At 39.4% G+C, this 24,978-nt stretch overlaps 1 protein-coding gene across 1 annotated transcript in view; it reads left to right on the top strand.

The window, feature by feature from the left end:
- The window catches only part of LOC136881769 (heparan-alpha-glucosaminide N-acetyltransferase), an 84,580-nt gene extending 59,834 nt beyond the window's left edge, over nucleotides 1-24,746 (top strand). The window contains exons 9-10 of the mRNA XM_068229500.1: nucleotides 14,027-14,210; nucleotides 24,523-24,746. Coding sequence (XP_068085601.1) covers nucleotides 14,027-14,210; nucleotides 24,523-24,701 — 363 coding nt within the window. The 3' untranslated portion in view covers nucleotides 24,702-24,746. The remainder of the gene's footprint in view (nucleotides 1-14,026; nucleotides 14,211-24,522) is intronic.
- Nucleotides 24,747-24,978: the final 232 nt, after the last annotated feature.

Genomic DNA, 24,978 nt, shown 5'->3' with positions numbered 1-24,978 from the left:
AAGAGTGTAAGAGGAAACGAATGGTTGTAATGACAGCTCTAGCGGACTTCAAGAAAGGAGGGGAACAAGGGAAAAGAGAGGATTATTGTAAAGTAAGAAGAGATTACAAGAAGTTACTAAATGAGAAAAAAAAGTGCTGGAAAGAGGCGGAAGCTGAGAGAGTAAACAGGTATTGCAAAGAGAAAAGATTTGATAGGGTTTGGGAAACTATAAATAAGATAAAGAGAACTAGATCGACAGGGAGAGGAACAATGATAACAGAAAATGAGTGGATAGGATATTTTGCTGAGCTTTTGGGTGGGAGGGGAGAAGGCCAGGGGGGTATGGAAAAGATGTATATTGTAAAGGAAGTACAAACAGGAGTACAGTTACTAGATGAGGAGATAACAGTCAGGAAATAGTTAGGGTGTTAAGTAAAGTAAAAACCAAAACAGCAGGTGGGGCAAATGGTATTACTAACAGGATATGGAGGGAAGTAGGAGCAAATGAAGTAATGTTGAAAGTGATGGTGAAATTTTTTAACAAGATATGGGAAACGAATAAATTCCCTAGCGAGTGGAGAAAAGGAGTACTTTGTCCTATATATAAGAACAAAGGAAGTCGAAGTGATCCAAACAACTATAGAGGAATAACACTCCTGGACTCGCTGTCGAAGGTATATACAGGAATTTTAGCTAATAGGATTATAAATTGGGCAGAGAAATATGGAAGGATTTCGGACTATCAAAATGGATTTCGTAAAGAGAAAAATACTGTGGATAATATATGGATTTTGGATACTTTAATTACGAAGTATGTGAAAATAGCAGGGAAGAGATTATATGTAGCAGCAGTAGATTTAGAGAAAGCCTTCGATGCAGTGAATAGAGAGGCGTTATTTACTAGATTAAGAGAGGTTGGGTTATCGGTAAAAATGAGGATGGCAATAGAAGGAATATATGAGAAAGTATTGGTGATGATTAAACTAAAAGGGGGTGGGTTGAGTAAGTGTATGGAATCGAAAAGGGGTGTGAGGCAGGGTTGTAAGCTATCACCCATATTATTTCTACTGTTTATAAATAATATATTGGATAGACATGGAGGCGAGAGATGGCAATGCCCTTGGATTGGGAAGAGGGAGATACCGGGGCTGCTATTTGCAGACGATTTATTGATCTTGGCATTAACAGCAAAGGGGTTGCAGGAAGGACTAAATGAGGTAGTGAAATATACTAGAAGATGGGCACTCAAGATAAATGTACGGAAGACGCAGATAATGATATGTAGGAAGAGGAAAGCCAAAAAAGAAAAGAAATTCTGGACAGTCGAGCAGCAAGAAATCAGACCAGAAAAACAAATGGAGTATTTAGGAGTTATAATTAGTAGTAACGGCACGTGGGAAAATCAGATTAGAAGAGCCAGATATAAAGGGAGGGGAGCACTGGCAGTAGTGGGGATATTAGAAAATAAATTTCCGGATATAAAGTACAAAATACAGAGATTGGTGTTCCAATCAATGGTCAAAGGAAAAATGTTATATGGGATAGAAATATGGGGATTAGAGGAAAATAGAAAAGAACTAAACCAGGTGGTGGCGAAATTTAGTAAGATTATTATGGGAGTCCCAAACTGTACTGCAAATGTGGGGGCTAGATTAGTATGTAAAGAATCGATAGACACTACTATAGCCAAGAGGGTGATGAAGTATTGGATGAGATTGGAAGAAGGGAAGGGAGGGGATTTAGTACAAGACACATATAGGTTCCAGAAAAATATGGAGAACGAGAGGTATTGGGTAAATAAGTGCAAAAATAAATTACGAAAACTGGGGTTAGGAGATATAGGATATGAGAGGTGGAGAGAAAAGAAAGAATGGGTATGGAGAAGGGTTATAAGGAGAGTTGCCGATATAGAGAGACAGAGTTTAATAATGGAATGTAGAGAAAGAGCCTCACTATCAGTATTTAATAAATTGTTAGAAATCATGAACCCGAAAATCGAAGTGGAGGACCGGAAGGGCAAGAGAGGTCTATACTGGTGGATTTTTGGAACTCCTACTAACAGAGGCTGGATAGGTACAGAAAATGCAGGTAGATGTATTCTGTGTGGAGAAAAATGGTCGGACCTACATATATTCATCGAATGTAGGGAGTTAGAAAAGTTGAAAAAGAAAGTGTTGAGTAAAAAAGAGATAGAAAAAGTAGAAAAAATTGAAAAGATGACGGTTTGGCTGGCCAGAGAATGGGGAAGAGGAACAAATATTTCGAAATATTTAAATATGGTTAGAATGAGATTTATAAAGAAATTAAGAGAATAAGGGGTAAAAGAGGGTTACAGAGGAAGGAGAGGTAGACGAAACTGCTAGGTTATATAAAAATTGAAGACAATAAGAGGAGTTTGAAGTACAATCTGATTGTATGATGAAAAGAAGATTTGTAGATATTTGGAGAGGATTGCATGTGTGAGAGAACGGAGGTGGTAGTTAATGTTAGAAAAAAAAAAAAAAGAATAATAAAGCAACGAGGGATGTGAGTAAGAGGAACTGTTGGACGGTTTAGAAACGGAAATAAGCGGAAGAAAGAGAAGGAATAAGGGAAAGCCAGGTTTGATTGTTGGCAATTAGATGGTTTAAGATTTAAGTTCAAAAAAAATAATAATTATAGAGTAGTTTTTTAGTTTTAGTCTAAGACTCGTAGGAGCTATAGAATTGTCAACAAATACATTTGTAAACAGTGTTAGAATATGAATGATAGGGCTAGTGGACAAGAAAAGGTGTTTGGATAACATAATAGTAGATAATTTTAAACTCTGGCTTAAAAATTTTAATAAGTAATGAGTGGCCGTGAGGAAGAGGAACTGTTGGACTGTTTAGAGATAGAAAGGATTGATAAGTGATGTGAGGAAAAGGCAGATTTGTTTTGTGGCAATTCCGTGGTTTAATATGTAAGTTAAACTATTTTTAAAAAAAATGCAATTAGGAAGTAGTTTTAGTCTAAGAGACGCAAGAATAAGAGAGAAAAGCGATGAGCAAGGAACTGGAAATTGTCAACAAGTGTGTTTGTATATAGTGTATAAATATTAACTATACGGTATAGTGGAAAGTAGTTAGCGAATAAGTATTATAAGAGAGATGGACAGAGGCTAGGAAGAGTAAGAGGAGAAGATTGGGGATGGAAGGGGGGAGGGGTATAAGAGACTGACGGGTGGGATGGTCCAGTCCCATCCCTAGGTGAAAGAGGAAACATGTCCGCTCACAGAATAACAAGTGAATCAAGATGGTGGCAGTAAGACGACACGATTATAGGCGGAGCAGTAGATAAATGCGTGACGGATCGTATGATGGACCGGAAACCGCCTCTACGATTCGCCACGTAAGATGAGGAGAGAAGTACGAGTTATAGGTGGGGGTAATATCTAACCCGGGAGGAGTGGCTGAAGCGGCCAGGGTGGGAAGGCTCTCTCCTCACAGGGAATGCCGCATGCAGCCGAGGTTTTTTATTTTATTTTTTTTATGTTTAGTTAGCTGTAGAGAGTAGATAGGGGATGCCCTTACATGCGGAGGAGTTCCTCGCATACCAGAGGCATCTCAATAGTTTTAGACAAGTTGGTGCAGTGTTAGGCTGGATTCCGCCGACATTGACACCACCAAACAAGTAGAGTAGATAGTAATTGTATTGTTTGGTTTATATTATTTTGTGCAGTTTTTTTTTTGGGTTCTTAGTTAATAGTTTTAGTGTAGATAGTTAGAGCTTTATATTATATATAATAGGATGTTAGTTTATATTGTTTTGTTTTGTTTGGTTTTTTGGGTTCATGTGTATTTTATGCTCTTTATTGTCTGTAACCGATGGTGCAAACTAGGGTGGCAATAAAGAGTTATCTATCTAGTACCTGTGATCATGCAGAATACCATGGGCTTATGTTGCCTGTGATAAGTACCATTATGTGAGAAACACCATAGGCCTGCATTACCTGTCTGACGTACAATACCTGTGAGTAGTACCATAATTTGTGGAACACCGTGAGTCTATGCTACTTTTGATTAGTACCACAACATGAGAAATACCATGGTTCTACTTTACTAGTTATAAATACCATTATGAGGGGCCATTGACCTGGATTTTAGACCCCTTTGGACAACAAGCATCATCGATTCAGGTTGTGTTTTGGAAGCAGTCCCTTGGTGAGTAAATCTGTTGTTTTACGATAGTTTCTGGGAAGGTGGGGCATTGCAGGTCAGATCCACTAATTGTTTTAAGTCCATAATCATAGTTCATAGGTAGCAGGTAGGGACCCTCTTTGGAGGCAGCCCTGCCCAGGGAGTGGTGCCCCTGCTTTTGCGAGTCCCAGAACACACTGGCCCGTGTGTGTAACATCTGGTAAGGGTCCCAGCTCAGTATTATGAGTGAAGACCTCAACGGAATCTTCAGCGTAGGAGATGGACTTCAGAACTGTGGAGATTGCGGATGAGGCACCCCTTGCCCAGGGTTACGGGTGAAGTCCATAATGGCACCTTTGACAGAGAAGGCAACCTTCAGAATGGCAGAGATGGCGGATGTGACAACCCATCCTCTCTGGGGTTAATTCGAAGAGGATACCATGCTGCTGCCTTGTAGAAGTGGCAGGGGACTGCCAAACGCTAAGGGACAAAACCCTAACAGAAACTCCTCTCCAGTGTTCTGCTTAGCAAGCCAGCTGGAGAGTAATTTGGATTGCTTTCAAAACTAATGAGAGCCTCAGAAAGAAAAACAAATACCAGACCGACAAATCTTCTCAGCATATAATGACCGAAAGGCTGATGATCTTTTACAATGTTATGCAAATAAATCCCAAATCAAGAAAATTAAACACAGGATTGTAACACTAAACATCCTTACATTGACAAGTAATGTGAAGAACTGGTGGATTTGATGGAGAGGAGAAAACTTTGCATCCTTGGCATAAGTGAGACAAAATGGACAGGCACAGGAGTAAAATAGCTGAGGAAAGGTAACAAAACCGAAGCCAGGAATGGTGTCGGATTTGTATTGAGAGAAGATACGATGCTGTAAGCGACGTGATATATGTGAATGACAGAATCATCAAACAGGATGTCTCCTTCAATAAGGAGGTGTGAACAGTCATACCGGTGTATGCCCCACAGTCTGGATGTGATGAAGGAGAAAAGGAGCAATTTCGATCTGACCTGGAGGAAGCTACTGAAGGAGTGGAAAATGTATTAGTGATGGGTGATCTGAATGCACAAGTAGTAGACAGACTTGGGTATGAAAATGTGTTAAGCCTGCATGGTTTTGGTACCAGGAACCAGGAAGGTGAACAACTTCTAGATTTTTGTGTGAGAAATGGCTTAAAAATAAATAACACCTGGTTTCAAAAACAATTATCTCACGAAATAACAAGGTATAGTTGGGATGGACAATCCAAATCCTCAATAGATTACATAATAACTGATGGAAAAGTTGGTCAAACTATTTGTGATGTTAAGGTTGTACCAAGTGAGATAGTGACCACAGACTGCTTCTTGCAATGATCAAAAATGTAAAAATCCATTTACCAAGGAAAACCAAAAATTAAAACCTGGGAAATGAAAAAAGTAGAGAACAAAATGATGTATACAAAAAAAAAAAAAAAAAAAAAAAATATGTGGCCTCCAAATTACCTGCAGACAGAACACAAGGAGGAAATACAGAGTGGAACAGATTCACAGAATGTCTTGTTGGAACTGCTGTAGAAATATGTGGCAAAACTAGTAGTAAAGTAAAGGAAAGAAAAACAGCCAGGTGGAATGAAGTACAGAGTGCAGTTCAGAAGGAAAATGAAGCAAGAAAGGCTTGAGATAAAGAAATTCAGAAAGGAGATGAAAAATCAGATTAAAAATTAGATGTATGGCTTTTCAGGCGTTTGCTCTATTAACCAGCATTTCGTCTTAGGTCTGACACTAGACTCTTCAGAGTGCGATGTGTCAGACCCTACCCACTGATGCTGGGGTGTATGCAGGTGAATCTATCTATCTAAGAATGTTTTCATTCCCCACCCTGAAGGGGTGGGGCGGGCCACCTAGAGGGTTACGCCCTCTCTCTGGCCAAGAGATGCGGGTGGGTTGGAGAAATGTGCGGAAAAAGGGAGGTGGGTAAAGGATGTGAAAAATGAAGGAGATGGAAGGGGAATTGATGGCCAGTAGGCTAAGTTTTATTGAATTTCATAATTGATTACAATATTGTTTAGACCAGGTAAATAATTAAATATATAGAAATAGGTGAAGACATTCAACAGCAGTATATTGTTTCATCAGTAGCATTTTTCTTTTTTTTTTTTTTCAATCCTACGCCTGATATACATGGCAAATATTAGGTTATGAATACATATACAGGATAGGTAATTGCGTGATTCTGAGTGCACTTACACACCTATGTTATGCTTGATGTGGTTGTCCTTAGTGCATGGCAATGTAACATGATGTTACTGGATATGGATCTGAGGCGGAAAGTACCATGAAAAGGGTTATACAAGAGTTTCTAAAGGTGTAAAGGTGAAATGAGTATTTAAACCGGAATGTGTTGTGAGGAAGTGTAAATTGAACGTCTGATTTGCTGCAGCCTGGAGATTGTTGAGAACTAGCAATCTATTGTATGGGTGGATATTGAGCAGTGCAATTGTTACAAATCTGATTAGATCTTCAATTGTAGGATGGGGAAATAGTGAACGAGTTGGCGTGGTTGGTGGGTCGATAGTGCGAACGGGGGCTATTAATTCAGGGTGATTTGGGAGAGATGCGGGACGGCCTCGACATTGGCGAGAATAAACTGGATGGTTGCCACCGCAGGTGTGATCCGGGGGGTTTGAAGAGTGTTGTGACATTTGTTGGTGAAGTGGTGTTGAGTACAATGCCCGCAGATGGGATGATTTGCTTTGCACTGTGTAGTTGGGTGTTGATTATAACTAAGATATTTTTCACATCTCAGAGACTGTGGAGGTGGAGCGCGGGATGGCTCGACGTTGTGATGATGACGATGGATTGAGACACCACTGGCAAGTAGTCTGTCCACGTCGGCAGATGTTGGGAGGATGACCCGCACCATGAATGTTGGCCCCGCCGCATTCCTGATGCGGAAGGCCCTCAGAGCTGGTATTCCCTCCGCATTGAGCTCGGCGACAATCGTGTCCTCTGCGAGTGAAGGATCCACACCACGGATGACACAGCTTAGCTGATTATAGCGAGGTGGAGGAATTGTGGGTTGCATGGGTGGTGGTGGGAGGGGTTGAAGAGAGGCGTTTGATCCGAAGGGGGTTGCTCCAATTTGATTGGCGAGTTGATTAGCTGTAGTGTCTCCATTGATTGCATCCGGGGAGATAGTGGTTTCGACCCCAACTGTCGGTAGCCCTGTAGATGGTATTCTGTGGTTTCCCATTTTCACACCAGGCAAATGCTTGGGCTGTACTGTAAGTAAGGCCATGGCTGCTTCCTTCACAATCCTAGCGCTTTCCTATCCCATCATTGCCATAAGATCTATCTGTGTCAGTGCGACGTAAAGCAAATTAAAAAAAAAAAACTCGGTACGCAGCAGTAATTCCTATACCTCTTCTAAAACCAGCTTGAGTAGCAGACATTTCATGCTCTATGTATGGTTTTAATTGTCACTGTATGATTTTCATCATCACTTTGCTGACATGCGGTTTTGGAGCTATTGTGTGATATTTGGAGCAGTCCAAACATCTCCCATTTTTTGGGTATGGGGATGAGGTATTCCATATTTGTTGACATATTACCGTTAAATACTAGACGCTGTCATTAACCTGCCCTGTCGAAATCCATACTGCTCTTCTTCTATTCGACCCTTACTCTTATTCTCCTTTCTATTATTCTCTCCAGTATTTTGGCTATTTGTGACAACAGTGTTATTCCTCAATGATTGTTACATATCTTCCTGTCACCTTTCTTAAATACTGGTATCATTACACCTTTACACAAATCATCTGGTACTTGCTTTTTCCTCCATATACAACTTAGCAGCCTATATAACCAACAGTGCTTTGCTAAGGGATTCTCAGAAAGACTGTATTTGTGGTTTTCCTAACTGAAGTCATCATAGGTCATTACAATGACTTCAGTAGGAATGTAGCGATTAAAAGCAATGTTATATAAAATACTCGATCAAATTAAAAACCGTACATTTTCTCACTTTTAATGAACAGTACTCTGGTACCGATCTAACAGGCTGAAGTTCCAGAGCTGGAATGACCAGGCTTCAGGCAGCCGTGAACACTCCTCTGCCATTATTCCATTAAATATGCACACTGCCCATTACAATCAGTGCCTCAGAGTAGAAATTGAATAGCTTGAATGCTATGGTGAACCAGTGTGTTACATACCAGTAGTATCAGAAAATTTGTGAACCAGAGGAATGGCATGCTAAAGAAAAAAGTTATCTAACTCCCCAGCTACTTCCCGCTGGTATACAGGCAGGCTGTTACACTCGGTATGACCGAGCGAGTTGGTCGTGTGGTTAGGGTTTCGCAGCTGTGCGCTTGCATCCGGGGAGATAGTGGTTTCGACCCCCACTGTCGGTAGCCCTGTAGATGGTATTCTGTGGTTTCCCATTTTCACACCAGGCAAATGCTTGGGCTGTACTGTAAGTAAGGGCATGGCTGCTTCCTTCACAATCCTAGCGCTTTCCTATCCCATCATTGCCATAAGATCTATCTGTGTCGGTGCGACGTAAAGCAAATTTAAAAAAAAACTCGGTACGCAGCAGTAATTCTGTCTGTTGGAGATGAGTGGCAACAGAAGACACAAAGCACAGCACAGCAAACAATAGTCAATGTAATGTTATTGTTGATCAGTTGTATGTGTTTCCTATATTGTAGGCCTTTACATTTAGTTTTCTTCCGACTCTGTGATATTAGGGCTTCTTATAAAATTATTTATAGCATAAACTGTAGTTCCTTATTCTCCGACTGTACATACCAGTTTTCATTAAATTCTGTTTTCCTATTTTCTGTGACTCGGCGCTGATATGGACTTAGTAAAAAAAATCCAAATTCATGAATATCTCTGTGATCATAGCTGGTACAGTAAAAATGTATGACATAAATAATTGGAAATTTAATACTATATATATACTATTTTGGTTATGTACTATTTATCAATACAACCACTAATAACATAAATATTTGAGAATTAAATTGTAGGTGTTCCCTAAACTACCATTTCACTCAGCGTGAATAAAATTATTTATGGCCTAGATTGTAGTGGCTTATTACCCGAATTTGCATGTCATTTTTCATTAAATTCTCTTTGGCCGTTTTCTCGTGATGCTTGTACATACAGACGTACAGGAAAAGGCTAGGAAAGCAACAGATAGGGAATCTGCCACCTGGGCGACTGCCCTAAATGCAGATCAATATTGATTGATTGATTGATTGACAGACATTACGGAAAATTAAAAAGTGCATTTACTTGTTACTGCGGACACGACCGATACAGAAACACAATCCTTTTTGAAATTCTGAGCAATGTACAGACAAAACTCTCATTTTATATATATAGATGTTGACTAATAGGTCCTGCTGCCTTTATCATTTCCACACATATTTCATACATCCCTGCTGCTTTTCCTGTTTTCATTTGTTTAACACCCATTACCACCTCTGCCATTGCATTATAACTCTCCATGTCTGGATCATCCTCATTTACCACTACACTCTCTTCTGCATCATTTCTCACATTCAGGAGTTTATCGAAAAAATCTTTACATCTATTATTTTCTCCTCTGGTTCTGTTATTACATTTCCACTCTGATCTTACACTTGTTTTTGTGTAGATTTGTTTATTTCCTCTTATTTTTTAACAAATCATACATCTTTTTTCCCCCACTATTTACATCCTTTTCCAACTCTTGTCTGAATCTCTCCCAACATTTTTCTTTTCCTCATTTACCACATTTTTACACTTACCTTTCATTTCCTGTTACTTAATCTTACTTCCTTCTTCCCTATCTCTATTCCATTCTTGCCATGCTTTCTTCTTTTGTTTAACAACCTCCTGCACCTTTTCATTCCACCACGGTGTCTCCTTTTCCTTCACTGTCGCTGAAGTTCTGCCACAAATCTTCTCTGCGCTGCTTACAAATGTGTTTTTAAATGTTGTCCGTTCTTCTTCTACACTTTCTACGAGGGTAGTCCCAAAAATAAGGTCTCCTATCTTTTTATATATACAGAACTCTGTTTGTGTTGGTCACAATATTGTGAAGAGTGTTTCCCGCGCTCGCATATAAACATGCACACGCCGCGCTGAGATACTCTGTCTTGGCTTGGCAGCCATTGAGAATGGAGCTCCCATTGGATGTTACCATGAAGTGCACGCAGTTATTCGGTTTGTGAACACAAAAGGTACTGAACCAATTGAAATCCATTGCCAATTGACGGAAGTGTATGGTGAGTCGTGCATCATCATCAATGTCCCACTCCAGTCGCCCGGGTGTGGTTAACAAGCCTCCTCCACTCCTTTCTGTCCTTCCACTTTTCCTGCTCCATTACTTTTGCCACATCCAGTCCAGCTTCTCTAATGTCCTTCCAAATCTGATCCACCCACCTTCTTCTCAGTCTTCCAACTGGTCTCTTTCTCTTAACTTCTCTTTCCAATTCCCTTCTTGCTACCTGTTCCTTTCCCATTCTTTTTACATGTCCGAACCAACTCAGTCTTGCTTTCTGTACTAATGGTTCTATATTTAGCTCTTCTCTGATTTTAATATTTTGGATTCTATCTCTTCTTGTCTTTTTAATCAATGTTCTTAAAAATTTAATTTCTACTGCTTGGATCTTACTATCTTGTCTCTTATTAGTTACCAGCGTTTCTAGTTCGTATGTTACAATTGGTATGGAATACTGTTTATATAATGTTAATTTCATTCTCTTGGGTACTTTGTCATCCCATAAAAGCTCTCTAACTTGATGATAAAATGTTGTACCTTAACTCAGTCTGTTATTAATTTCAGGATTGATTTCATTACTTCCATTAATAATGCTACCCAGATATGCAAACTGCTCTACATTCTCTAACTGTTCTCTGTCTATGTTCACTTGGCTTCTCTTTTGCTCTTTTCCACAGTGCATGACTACAGTTTTCTTTTTACTAATTACCATTCCAAACTCCTTCAGATTTTCATTCCAAATGTCCAGTCTCCTTTGTACTTCCTTTTCTCCCTTTCCCCAAATCACCACATCATCTGCAAATACCAAAGCATTCACTTCATCTCTACTGATACTCTGTTTTACACGTTTTATGATTTCATTCATCAATATAATCAACAATAATGGTGACAGTGCACTTCCTTGTTTTGTATAAAATGTTTCAGAGTTACCCCTCCCCACTTGTACACTATTTTTACTCTCATGATACAACATTTTTATCTTGTTAATTAATGATTTTGGTACCTTTCCATACATGTTTTCTCTTAACTGTATCATAAGCTTTTTCCAAATCCAAAAATACGAAGATGATTTCCTTATTCCTTTCCAGATGTTTTTCCATTATCGTTCACACTGTAAATATCAAGTCTGTTGTTGATCTATTCAGTCTAAAGCTATATTGTTCTTCCTCTAACTGTGTTTCTGTTATATCCCTCAGTCTTTTGTCTATGACTTTCTCCATTTTTTAGCCCATGTGATAATAGAGTTATACCTCTATAATTTTCACATTTCTTTCTATTTCCTTTTTTGATGCTTCCTTTTTGAAAATCTTCAGGTATCCTTTCATCTTTCCATATGGCATTGAGGGCTCTGTATAGCCACTGTGGTCCAATGCTTCCTGCTGCCTTAATCATATCAGCATTGAATTCGTCTTTTCCACTTGCTTTACCTTCGGTCATTGCTTTCTCTGCCTTTTCAGGTTCCAACCATGTTATCGGGTTCTCTTCTTTTTCTCCATCTATTATTTCCATGTTCTTATCTCCTTCTTCCTCCGAGCAGTCATCCTCATTATAAAGTTTTTCAAAATACTTTACCATCACCTTCTGAAGACCCTTTTTGTCATGTACTAATGTCTCTCTAATGCCTTAATTTTTTCTTGTTTTATTCTTTTCAATTTTATTACTCTGTATAATAGTTTCTGATTTCCTTGACTATCTTGCTCAATTTTGTTGGTAAACTCTCCCCAACATTTCTCCTTTTCTTCCTTGATACTCCTCTTTACTTGTAGTTTCAATCTTTTGTAATCCACATGTAACCTTTCTATCTTATTCTCGAATTAAAGTCCAGCTTTGTTGCTAAATGGATAGAATGCTTGCCTTTGATCCGATGGCACCTGTACAATTTTCAGAATCCACCCCCTCATGCTGTTAATTCCCCTGCCTTGGGGACTGGGTGTCTATGACATCTTCGCCATTCATTTCATCCTCATTAGGTCACCACCAAACCTATACAGATGCCATGCACCGGTTTTTCTAATATTTTTTTTACAAGCGAATGGACCACTAAGGATCACGCTACAACTTCATTTCTTCCTCTTCATGCAGAGTTTTCTCTGTGTCCAATACTTCTTCATGCCTTTGTTGGCCTGCTTCCATTGTTCATCTGTCCAGGCTCTTCCGGTCTTCTTAGTTTTTCCTCCGGCTTGAACACTTTTCAAACTCTTCAGTGTGTTGCTAAACGTATTCCTTTCTAACAGCTGGTCTTCCAAGATGCTTAACCTTTCCATATCCTTCTTCGTTTCCTTAATCCATGCTGTAGTGGTCTTTTTTCTCTAGAAGTAATCAAATATCTGTTTGGTAAGTCTGTTTGTGTTCATTCTGTACAGATATCTGAGAAATTATTATTATTATTATTATTATTATTATTATTATTATTATTATTATTATTACAAATTTTGAATTTCACAGCATTACCAGTGCTCGTAGCCATCATTGACTGGTTTAATAGCTTCCTCAGGAGATCGGTGGTGGTGTCCGACCCATAATGACGGGTTCTGTTCCTACCAACAGAAGAGAATACTAAACCTGAAAGATTGCATTTGATTTTAGCAGATCTACCTATAAAAAGAAAACAATCTTACTCCTATAACAGGAGCCCTGTAGCACATCGTTATACCAGAAATAGAAAGTGTAGAAGAAGAATGAGGTGAGGGAGGATATACGATGAGGAATGCATGTCTGTTAGTTAACAGTGGCGATCTGATGGAATGAAGTCTAGCACAGCTATTACCCCGGTCCCGCACCTATCGGAGACATATCAGCAAGCCGCGTGCAGTAGGTCGAGGGGAGAGGGAAACAGAGCCTGGGCTGCAAGATCTGTCTCCGATGCTTTGCTCTCGGAAATAAGTGCAACATATTTTCTCATTATTTTGAAGTTTTATAAATGGAATAATGTGTCAGATGCTTACATTATAATGTGCTTTATATTTCCATCGTTTTCATTTGAGTTTTGGGCTTCACCGATACCCTCGGTAGCCCTCAGTATACACCACTGCAATTTCTGTCATACTGGCAGTTATCGGGAGCTAATTACTATGTATATGTTAGTAGTTGCTAAAATCTGGAAATAAAATCAAGGTCAGGGACAATTTGGGAATCACGTCAGTGAAGAAAGGGAAATTACATTTTTATGCTTATAGTCAAAGTTTAATGCCTTCATCAGAAATGATAGATGTTATGCCATTGGATCCAGACTTTGTGACCTCTAACTAGCTGTTTCACCCATCGTTGACAGCTTAGTTTTAGTGCATTTGCAGCAGTAATGCCATCCAGTGGCAGCAGAAGGGAACGAGCAATAATCAATCACTGTTGTGCTATTTTTGATCTGTTTTAGGTACTTTGGACATTTTGTTTTCTTCCCACTCGGTGATATTACAGCATGTGAGACATAGGGATCACTCTCCCTTCTGAATGATTACTTAACCTTTCATTCTGCCATTATTTTTTGGTGCACAAAAACTTGTTAACAAGGTTCTGAGATTTAAGATGTGCATTAGTATTGATGCTGCATTTTGCTTGCCTAAATGTGCTATTCAGACTTTATGTGCTTTTTATATTTTGAAACACATTTTCAATTCCAGGGTTTTGCTGCTGGCATCCTGTGTAAATTCTCAAAAGAGGAAGGTTGGATACCCATTAACAAGAAAGTCTGGTCCCTGTCTTTTGTGCTGGCTATGGCCAGTATGTCGTTCTTTATGCAGAGCGTTTTGTACCTGGTGATAGATGACCGACACTGGTGGTCTGGTACTCCCTTTCACTATGCCGGTATGTATACCTCATCTAACTTGGACACACTTACTTAATCCTGGATGCTACAGCCTGTGGAGGGCCTTGGTCTCTCGAACTATCATAGCCCACTCCTATCGGTCGGTCGCCTTGTTTCTCCATCTTCTTACACCCATCTTCCTGAGGTCTTCCTCCACATCATCCAGCCATCTCTTTCTTGGTCTTCCTTTCAGTCATCTCCCGCCTGGTTTACCTTGATATACTTTCTTAACTGCTCTCTCTTCAGGCATCCGTTCCACATGTCCTAGCCATCTCAGTCTACTACCCTTGATATCCGTCACAATATCTAGTTCTCCATATAATATCTTTATTTCCTCATTCCTCCTTATCCTCCATACCCCATTATCATATCCGGGTCCATATATTTTCCTTAATATCTTTCGTCCCCATCTCCGGAGGAGTTCTTCATCTGTGCCAGTAAGAGTCCATGTCTCTGATCCATTCGACAAAATTAAAATAATAAAAAAATAACAAATTTAAATGAACTTAATGGAGATTTGAAGATTCTTTCAACACCACAAATTGCACCACACCACACGTTTTCTTCGTTCTCGTCAGGAACGTCCATAAAAGCAAAAACAAGTAGAACGTTGGTATCGCTGTCAAACAAAGGCGTTGACCGCGCACGTTGCCATCGTCTCCATCCATATTGCAGTCCAACCATAGCTCACTTATAGCCTCAGCACATCCCACCAGCTTAGTGAACTGGCACAAAACAGGCAAAGGTTATTGGCGCAGCACTGCAGACTGCCGCCATCAGAACCACCTTCAGATATTAGTGGCCAATAAGTGCGTTGCAGGCTCCAAACAGACACCCCAGGTTGGACAGAGTCCTGGATATTGCAGTCACTGGAACATAAACAAACGCAGCAGAAACTTGGAACTGAAGAACTTAGACCACTGGCTTGAACTATTGATGACTTTAAGATGAGCCTTGAGGGTGGGTTTTGTATTTATTTTAGTAACAATAACAAGCCTCCTTCGGGAGGTCCCTCTTATGGTTCTGGGATACCCCAGCCCCCTTGGCAAGTGTTATTTCAGAATTTGGGATAAGTTAAACAATTAAAAGAAAATCTGCCAGAGTTTACCCTAGTACCCGAAATGTTACAAAATCCCTAACTAAGCATATGAATAAAATTCTAATCTTAGCCCAAATGACATTACATTAAATTAAACCTAACATGGTGACAGCGACCATGCTCATTACAATTAATATTCTTAAATAACCTATAAAATTGCCAAAGTATCCGGCCGGATGTTTACCCCAAGAACAAAATTTTATTATAACTAAATCCCTTATAACTACCAAATTAAGTTACCGTGTGCATTCTTAATTACCCCCTCTTAAGAAAAAACAACCAAATAAAAGGAAGAATTTAAAATGTTGCAAGAGAACACAAAACAGGGAAATAAGTACTAAATTACGTTAGCTTGCAACCACCTTCGATGAATTGAGGTTAGTAAGTCGCTATTCATTTACAATGTCATTTACTCATAAAATTTTTGCATAGATAAACTCACATTACGTATTACGTGTCACACCAGTCAAATTAAGGCGCAATTAGGCCAGGAATACCAAATCGAAATCACATTATATTTACCAACAGGAACAAAAAAAAATGAAAAACGAAAGCGATGCAAGAGTGCACATGCAGACATCCAACTCACTGATATAATAATAAAAAGGCACAAGTACAACCTTCATACCAGAGATTACCAGACAACCGCACGACACACAAGACTACCAAGCTTATCTGTCCTCCGACATACACACAGACAACATCAAACCACCAAAACAAGTGCAACGATCCCTGAATCAGCATAACCAACGAATGGTAAAAGGCACGGACGACCTCAATACTGACTTCATCTCACATCACAAGAACACAGTACACATACACACACAAAAACACCAGTGCGATGACTCATCAAGAAGGACCCACAAAATAAAAGGACAGAACATCAGAACATGACCTCAAGTACCCTTGAACTTATCACACGACAATGAGACTCTTAGGGCCAATATCGTACCTCTAGGAGAGGAACAGCCTCTCAGCTCCTTAAGCTCTAAGTCTCAGTACACACACACATATGCCTATCCAAGGCACCCAATACAAACACACAATTATATGAAAAAATCGTAGGACAGATACAGCACAACTACAAATTTAGAACCGTACTCAGTCTACAGAATCCCATACTTCTACAAATTGAGTACCTAAATTTAGAAGACACGAACCCGTAATGCAAGAAATTTTTAACACCGATAAAATCGAACGAGACAAAACAAGCAGAAAATTTAACTGAGTGGCTTAGTTAAATCACGATACATTCAAAATGTCACCAGTGACAAATTTAAAATAACAGAAAGGAAAATCATGACAACCTGCAGACCTACTATGAATTTAACAACAATTTATAGCTCAGCGTAAGAACACCAAAATGAACATTTGCAGAAAATCTTCCTAGCAATCATTCTACAATAACAAGGGACATGATTTTCCATCTAGGCACCTAATACCAAGAAAAAGATTATGAGGAATCTCATACCAGATACACTAGATTTCGAACATGTCACGAGCACAAGTGCAGATCAGTAACCCGCCAAATTTGCCCAAAATGGGCCTCAGCCTCGATGCTGGTCTAATAATATGGTGAGACGTTTCACCCTACAAGACTATCACAGCCATGTAGACCCTCAAAGTATAGGAACACACGGGTTAATAAATATACGTGACAAGGAAACAGACACTTACACGATGGAAAGGCGCAAGGCAAACTAGGAACTTTCGAATTTAGCAGCTAGTTGGGAAACAGTCACCAAAATAGTCCCATACCTACTTGGAAACAAACCCAGATCCAGCAAAAGACCACAAACAACACAACATGACCGGAAATTTAAATTTAAACTGAGCTAAAATACGACGTGAAATTTACTTTAGATCACACACGTAGAATAGTACCAAATATAACATACCAGGCGACAAGAAACAAAATTTAGAAAATAATTTGCCGAAACACGAGATTTACGAACAGGAAGACACTCAAAGAAATATACGAAACTTTACAACATAACCTCAAAATTGTTGCCGAAAATTTACCAAAACAGAAATTACAGAAAACTAAGGAAACTCCATGCTAAAATTTAACCAGAATACGATGATCACTCTGACAATTCACACAACACTTTACATGGTCTAGAATTAAAACAAGCAGACGCGACACGCGATAACTTAGGATGTCGGGTGTGTACACTTCGCAGTGGGTCAAACGCTCAGCTGTTTTCAAGACACTTCAGCTGTTCAAGAGATAAACATGAATTCAAACATGGGAGTGCAGTACCAAATACAGTATCGAGACAAAACTTAGCACGATATCACGACGTAGTTTAAAACAACCGGAAATTACACAAATGTTACAATCAGAACACAAATGGAAGAAAACTAGACATAATCAAACATATTGAAATTTATCAAAGAAGACTTTCGGAAAGCGAACACAGCACACGAAATGTGAAGATATCACTTTACTACAAATCACGTGGTCAAGCGAAACTTTGCCACACAAGAAAATTTATTAAAATTAACGAAACCAAAAGAAACTGTTACAAATAGTGACGCACCATTTCCTCCAATCATTAATTACAAGTAAACACAGTAACACAAGACTGCACATCGCGGAACGAAAAACATGTGGTGAGATGAACTCGCGCAAGAATCATGAAAAACAAGAAGCGGGAATTAAGAACACACGCGGAACACTTACAACCTAGGCCTATATTCAAACTTAAAAGATTTAAAATTAATTTCAGAAAAATTAGCCGAGGATGATCATTGTAAGCCTTTTATCCTTTCCATAACCTATGGTCTTGCTACCAAATGTAACCGCTATTTCGGAGCACGTATACAAATAAATAATAATATACCAGTAGTAAATAATATAATATTTAATAATATGACTAAGGAAATAGTAAATAATGCAGTGGCATCAGAACATAGAAGCGTGACGAGTATCTTTCGATATGCAAAATTAAAGCAAATATAGGAAACACTTACAGGCCTAAAATGACAACTAAGAAAGGATGTGGAAGCTGCTGGAAAACCCTATGAGGTCTAAGGAATGTATAATGTTATGGGGAGAAAAGACTTACATGAAACACCCTCGAACTCAATTCTATTAAAAATAACAAATAACCAAAATTACAAGAGACTAAATTACATAACAGAGCAGCAGATACTTTACACATTTGACTAACGGAATGATTATGAAACCAAAACACAAATGAAAGGATAATTGATTAAAAGACAGGAGAAAGACTTAAAATTACGAAAGTGAGAATCTAGGGCAAACTCAAGACACGGTGAATATTAAAACTTTGAAAATCACATTAACCAAGAAAATACTGAAACGCAAAGGAATTAAATTAAATTAAACGAAATCAGAAAACATTGAAAATAATATGAAAATAGCACTGAAATAACACTTACCTTGGAAAGGCAGGAGTTCCCGAGGGTAGCCCTCGAGTGCGAACGCTCACTAGGGCGGTCGGATGGAAAATGATGCCGAGCACATGCATAATTTTTCCAAAGCCGGCAAGAAGACCGGAAATAGCCCGATAACAATCAACCAATAAGAAACAATTTCCACTAGATTCTCGTTCGCCAATACATTCGCATGACCATATATGGTCATTTCCTGTCTACTGACGCTACAGAAATTACATCACCAATTTCAACATCCATAACCGCGTGCGCGGTATAGGCTGTTCCAAAGTAAAGCACCTTTACATTTTTTTTTTCAATGTTACCAAATTACATCATGATAGAAGAAAAATTATTACAGACATATTTCAGCTACATAAACAAATATTCCAGCATAGTCCAGCGTTCTTATTTCTTCATTTCTCAAAATATTACAAACAAAATAGAATCCTTAAATATGTTAAATTTAAAAAAAAAATGTTTACATTTCCAAACTCTAACTTCTTGCAACACACAACATCCAGTTCCAGTTCTCTGTCCCACCACAGCTTACAGAATTAGGCAAAATATCGGAAGGAAAGATGAAAAGGAAAGTCTAGAAAATCCGAGAGAATACTAGAAACGAACTCACCTTGAGCAGCCTGAGTGATCAGCGGACGGAGCTGGACTGATGGATGCGATTATAAGGTTAAGAGGCGAGGCGGAAGGGAGGAGAGGGGAGGGGTAGAGGCAGAGCAACTGTCACGGAGCTGAGGTGGAGCGGAAGGATGTGGTAGTGGGGGTAAATGATGTGGATATGTACTGCGTATGGTTTGAAAGATCGAATTGTTTTTAGGTGGTCTAATATTTCTTAGCCATTTAATTAAGAGATCATAAAGAATATTAGATTTCTCAGAAATTTCATTTAAATTATAGTTAGGGTTGAAATATTGATCGCAATGAATGAAACAATCTTATATCCTTTTCGAAAACATAACGTAAAAATTTTCTTCAGAACTAATAATAAATAGGACCTCAGAAATTATACATAATTCAACATCAGTCAACACCTCTAACAGATTTTCCAAATCTGGAATCTATAGATTCAAGTGTATCGACTGCAGCGCCTCCTACGTGGGACAAACAGGACGCAACTTCACAACCAGATATTCAGAGCATGTCAACGCAGTAAGATATAACAAGTTTTCTGCTATAGGCCAACACATTCACGGCTCTAATCATAAGTTTACTGATATAGAACATGATTTTGAAATACTTCAAATAGCAAACAAAGGGCCAATTATGAACATTATCGAAAATTGTTTCATTCATTGCGATCAATATTTCAACCCTTGCTATAATTTAAATGAAATTTCCGAGAAATCTAATATTCTTTATGATCTCTTAATTAAATGGCTAAGAAATATTAGACCACCTAAAAACAGTTTGATCTTTCAAACCATACGCAGTACATATCCACATCATTTACCCCCACTACCACATCCTTCCTCTCCACCTTAGCTCCGTGACAGTTGCTCCGCCTCTACCCGTCCCCTCTCCTCCCTTCCGCCTCGCCTCTTAACCTTATAATCGCATCCATCAGTCCAGCTCCGTCCGCCGATCACTCAGGCTGCTCAAGGTGAGTTCGTTTCTAGTATTCTCTCGGTTTTTCTAGACTTTCCTTTTGATCTTTCCTTCCGATCTTTTGCCTAATTCGACTTTTAATTTCTTCCCCAGGTTCCTTAACCCATATTGAAGTGGGAATTAATTCTTTGGATCTAACTGGCCGGACGTAGTGTTTACAGTGCACTATGTCTTCTGGTATGGGCTAGAGCAATTTTGTTACTTTCATTGATCTGTCTCAGCTTTATCCTTGGCTTTGACAAGATGAAAGTGACTGAGGTATGAGTGATGCTAGTAATGCCATTCCTTATGCAGCCAGTCCCTGCTATGAATGGTGTGAAAATGTTGCTCATAGGGTCAGTTGGTGCATGCATTTCAGTGGGCTTGGCAGACTGATATGTAATAGCAACTTCTGGCTCGGTGAGGAAAGCAACGGGAAACTACTTCACTCCTCATTTCCCTAGTACGCCTCTTCAGTGATGCCTAGGCCATTTATGACAGCTGATGGCGGAGCTGTTGAGGATCCAACCAGCCTTCGGGCTGAGGACTAAACATACATACATACACAACCAAGTTCATGTTTACGTTTATTTTTCGGAACCAAACTACAGAACACACATAGTGTCAACTTCATTTGACATTAAACTCCGCAGCATAATTTAACAGTTTTAGAAAACTAAAGATATATACAAGCTGGACAAACCGCCATGGGTATACAACAACGGAGTCATCATTTTAACGGATTTTAAAATGGGATGCAACTTCATCATATACCATATTTTATTTTATATTCATCTGTGCAAGTGTTACAGTGTGTTTTTAAAGTTGTTTCAAAGTCATATTTCATATTCATCCATGCAGGTGTTATAGTGTGCTTAAAGTTGTTTTAAGGTTTCATTGTGTTTGCCCGATTTGACTTTGTGGCTGATGATGGCACATATTTGGTGCCAAAACTAGTACCTCACGTTAATAAACATCTTTGTATTGAATAGGAGGAACCCTCTTAATTTCAAATATTGTAACATAATCTAGATATGTGCTAGTTACATAATATGAATGCATATTTGAGTTATTGGGTGCTCCAAATTAAAATGTAAATACAGCAAAACTGTTTATTTAGATGATAAATCTTCATTACCGTCAGCATAATTGCATCATTTACATCAATTACATCAGAGTTTAAATATTTAGCTTGACTATCATGCAGTGTCATGCGCGAGCAGTCTGGATTAGTGTGGAATCACTGGATCGGTGGTCATGGTAGCAAGCCTCAGTGTGACGTGATTTAAAAAAAAAACGATTTGTTTCACGTCACGCCAACACTGATAGGTTTTATGGCAACGATGGGACAGGAAAGGGCTAGGAGTGGGAAGGAAGCAATTGTGGCCTTAATTAAGGTACAGCCCCAGCATTTGCCTGGTGTGAAAATGGGAAACCATGGAAAACCATATTCACGGCTGCTGACAGTGGGGTTTGAACCCACTATCTCCCGAATACTGGATACTGACCGCACTTTAGCAGCTTTAGCTATCGAGTTTGGTGCGTGATTTTGAAGGAGCATTAGAACACTAGAAATTCAAAACACTCTGTTATGTCTTTTTCGTGATAATAACACTAAAATAATTCAGTTTTGCAGGTAATGTTTACCTATCTGATATTATTTTCAATGCCCTGAGGGGAATAAATTGAAATATTATTTTCATTCCTTACGTAGTATTCTGCCTACTGGCTACTTATTCCTGCTGCCCGGCTGACAAAAATTTCTAGGGAGAGCACTGTACATTGTTATGTATTACAGTTTGTTCCAAAACTGTCTGTCCTTAATCATACCGCTCGGCCAGTATAAGTATAGAAATAAAACAATAAGATTGATTTTATCATATCTGCTATGGAAAGAAACAGGAACTTTTGTGGATGACAAGTTCCACGGAATGTCAAATTTTTGGGATTCTTACCGCATCATTCTGTTTTTATAGTATTACCAAGACTAATAAGTTCCTTCCAAGAAAAACACACCCACACTGTCGCCCTATCTCCACCAAATTTTATTGTGGGCACTGTACACGCTGGTACGTATTGTTCACCTGGCAATTGTTCCTATCTGATTGCCATGGGGTATAGCATGATTCCTCACTCCAAAACACATATTTTCAGTATCCACAGGCCAGTGGTAGTGGTCTTTACACCACAAAAGGCACTGCTTAGTGTTCACTGCTAAAATGTGCAAATATTGGGGGGGGTGCCTGAACTTTAATCCTCAGTCCAAGCATCCCCCAACACACAGTTTTGTACAGTTAGTGTTACTGCAGAATTCACAAGCGATGGTAACACATGATACACTCATGTTCATAAAAACCAGAATACCTTGAAAGACTAGAGATAGGAAGTTCATATTGATAGGACATGTGCATTAATACAGTATGTTCTGAAGAAATGATTAGCATTTGAACCATTTCGGCCCTCAGGTTCAAGGTCCACATCGATATCTCGGTGCATCACCGCCAACTGATAAAATGTGCCTGAGGCTCTTGTCGCTATAAATCGAAGGTAATGGATCAGTGTGACTTGAGAAGACGTGCGGGATGCCTCCCAGACGTATGTGAGAACCGTACAATCAAATGAGTGAGTTTGAAAGGGGGTGCATTATTTGGCATGAGAGAAAGTGATGCATCCATCCGGGAAATTGCTGCTCGTGTGGGATAAAGTGTGTTGGCAATGCAACGGGTGTGTACAGAATGGTTCACAGAAGGCCGTAGAACACGACGAGATGGGTCTGGTCGCACCACCCAGACCCCCCCTCGAGAAGACCGACATCTCATCCGAATGACATTGCAGGACAGATCTGCGTCCTCCTTGGCTCTGGCGCAACAGTGGAACAGTGTAACACAGCGTACACTATCAGAAATGACAGTCCATCGCTGTTTATTAAGGTCTGGGTCACCGGCGCGTCGTCCACTTCTCCGCCTACCTTTGACTAATGTGCATAAACATGCTAGACTGCAATGGTGTATGGAACAATGTCATTGTCAGCAGATAGTGTTTTTGGACGATTCCAGTTTCTGTTTGTTTGAAAATGATGGCCACGTTTTGGTTCGCTGCAGACAAAGGGAGAGCCATCACATTGACTGCATTCGCACAAGACATACAGTGCCAACTCAAGGCCTTATGGTGTGGTGTGCTATTGGGTACAACCACAAATCACAGCTGGTGAGTGTCCAGGGCACTGTGACCAGTTTGACCTACGTGAATGACATCCTTCGATCCATTGCCATACCCTTTCTGCACGACACCCCAGGCGCCATAATTCAGAAAGACGATGCGCGACCACATGTTGCTGCACGAACACGTGCCTTCTTGTCACAGGATGTCAGACTGTTGCCCTGGCCCACCCAATCACCGGACTTGTCGTGAATCGTAAATATGTGAGATATGGTAAAACAATGGGTGCGGTGCTATGACCCAGTGGCAATCACCAAAGATGAACTGAGGAACCAAGTAAATGCAGCATGGATGGCTATACTCCAGGACGCCATTCGCACCTTATACGCGCCGATGCCATTATGCATGGAACAAGTTATCAGTGCCTACTAGGCAACAGGACACATGCTGAACCTAGGTGAATGAAATGCTAATCGTTTCTGCAGAACATGTCCTCTGAATATGAACTTCCTATCTCTAGTCTTTCAAGGTGTTCTGTTTTTTATAAACATGAGTGTATATGATTTTCTTGTGTATCACCTCCTTCATTGCTCAGTGGTTCCTGTTGGTCAAGACATGTGGCCTACCTGGCCATGGTTTTGTTGTGCTTCCGTGTTTCTGTTTTCACTTCACAATCACGTTCCCTATGATCGATTTGGGCAACTTGAGATGTGGAGCGATGGCCTTGATTGATCACTTGCTGATGTGGCAACTTACTCTATAGCCATTTCATGTTAAAAGCCATTAAGCTCCCATGTATCACCCATTCAGCGGTTATCTCTTATTAATACTGAACAACATCAGCCTCTCAGCCATCCTTTATAGCGGCAGTCATAGTGACATTTTGGCTCTAGTTTGTGTGTACTGAGGAGTGTCCACATAATTTTGATCAGATAGGCTATTATATCGTTTACCTTACCTTCTTGTCTTTGATGTATGTTTGGTGTACCCTTTCTGTTGCATATGGGTTAATCAACATTTCTATTGTGTTATCTTTTTATTTTTTCCAGGAATGAATCCTTTGTTGTTGTATGTTGGTCATCAAATGACTAAAAGCATGCTCCCTTGGAATTGGAAGCCTTTCTTGTACAGCCACACAGAACTACTCACCATGAACTTGTGGGGGACTGCATTGTGGCTTATCACCGCTTACATTCTGTTCTGTAAGAACATATTTCTAACTGTGTAAGTTTTAGAAGTCTTTAATATATATATACACATTAAAAGTAATAAACTTCATTGTTAGGTTCCGTATTGAGTTGAGACTATGCTTAAAGTAAATACAAAATTTTAATATTCCACCTTCTCAATACTAAAAAATCATGTGATGTTTTTACTTTAAATATATATACACATACACCCCAGCCTTTTAATGCTCCATGCTGGCACCAGAATCCTTTTTGTGTGTCTTCCAAGCCACATTGGGATTGCAGGAAATGAAATTGCGGATGAAGCTGCAAAGGAAG

This window comes from Anabrus simplex, chromosome 10 (assembly GCF_040414725.1).
Source record: "Anabrus simplex isolate iqAnaSimp1 chromosome 10, ASM4041472v1, whole genome shotgun sequence".
Taxonomy (NCBI): domain Eukaryota; kingdom Metazoa; phylum Arthropoda; class Insecta; order Orthoptera; family Tettigoniidae; genus Anabrus; species Anabrus simplex.
Note: the sequence above shows the minus strand (reverse complement) of the source record. Positions and strands in the feature narration are given on the sequence as shown.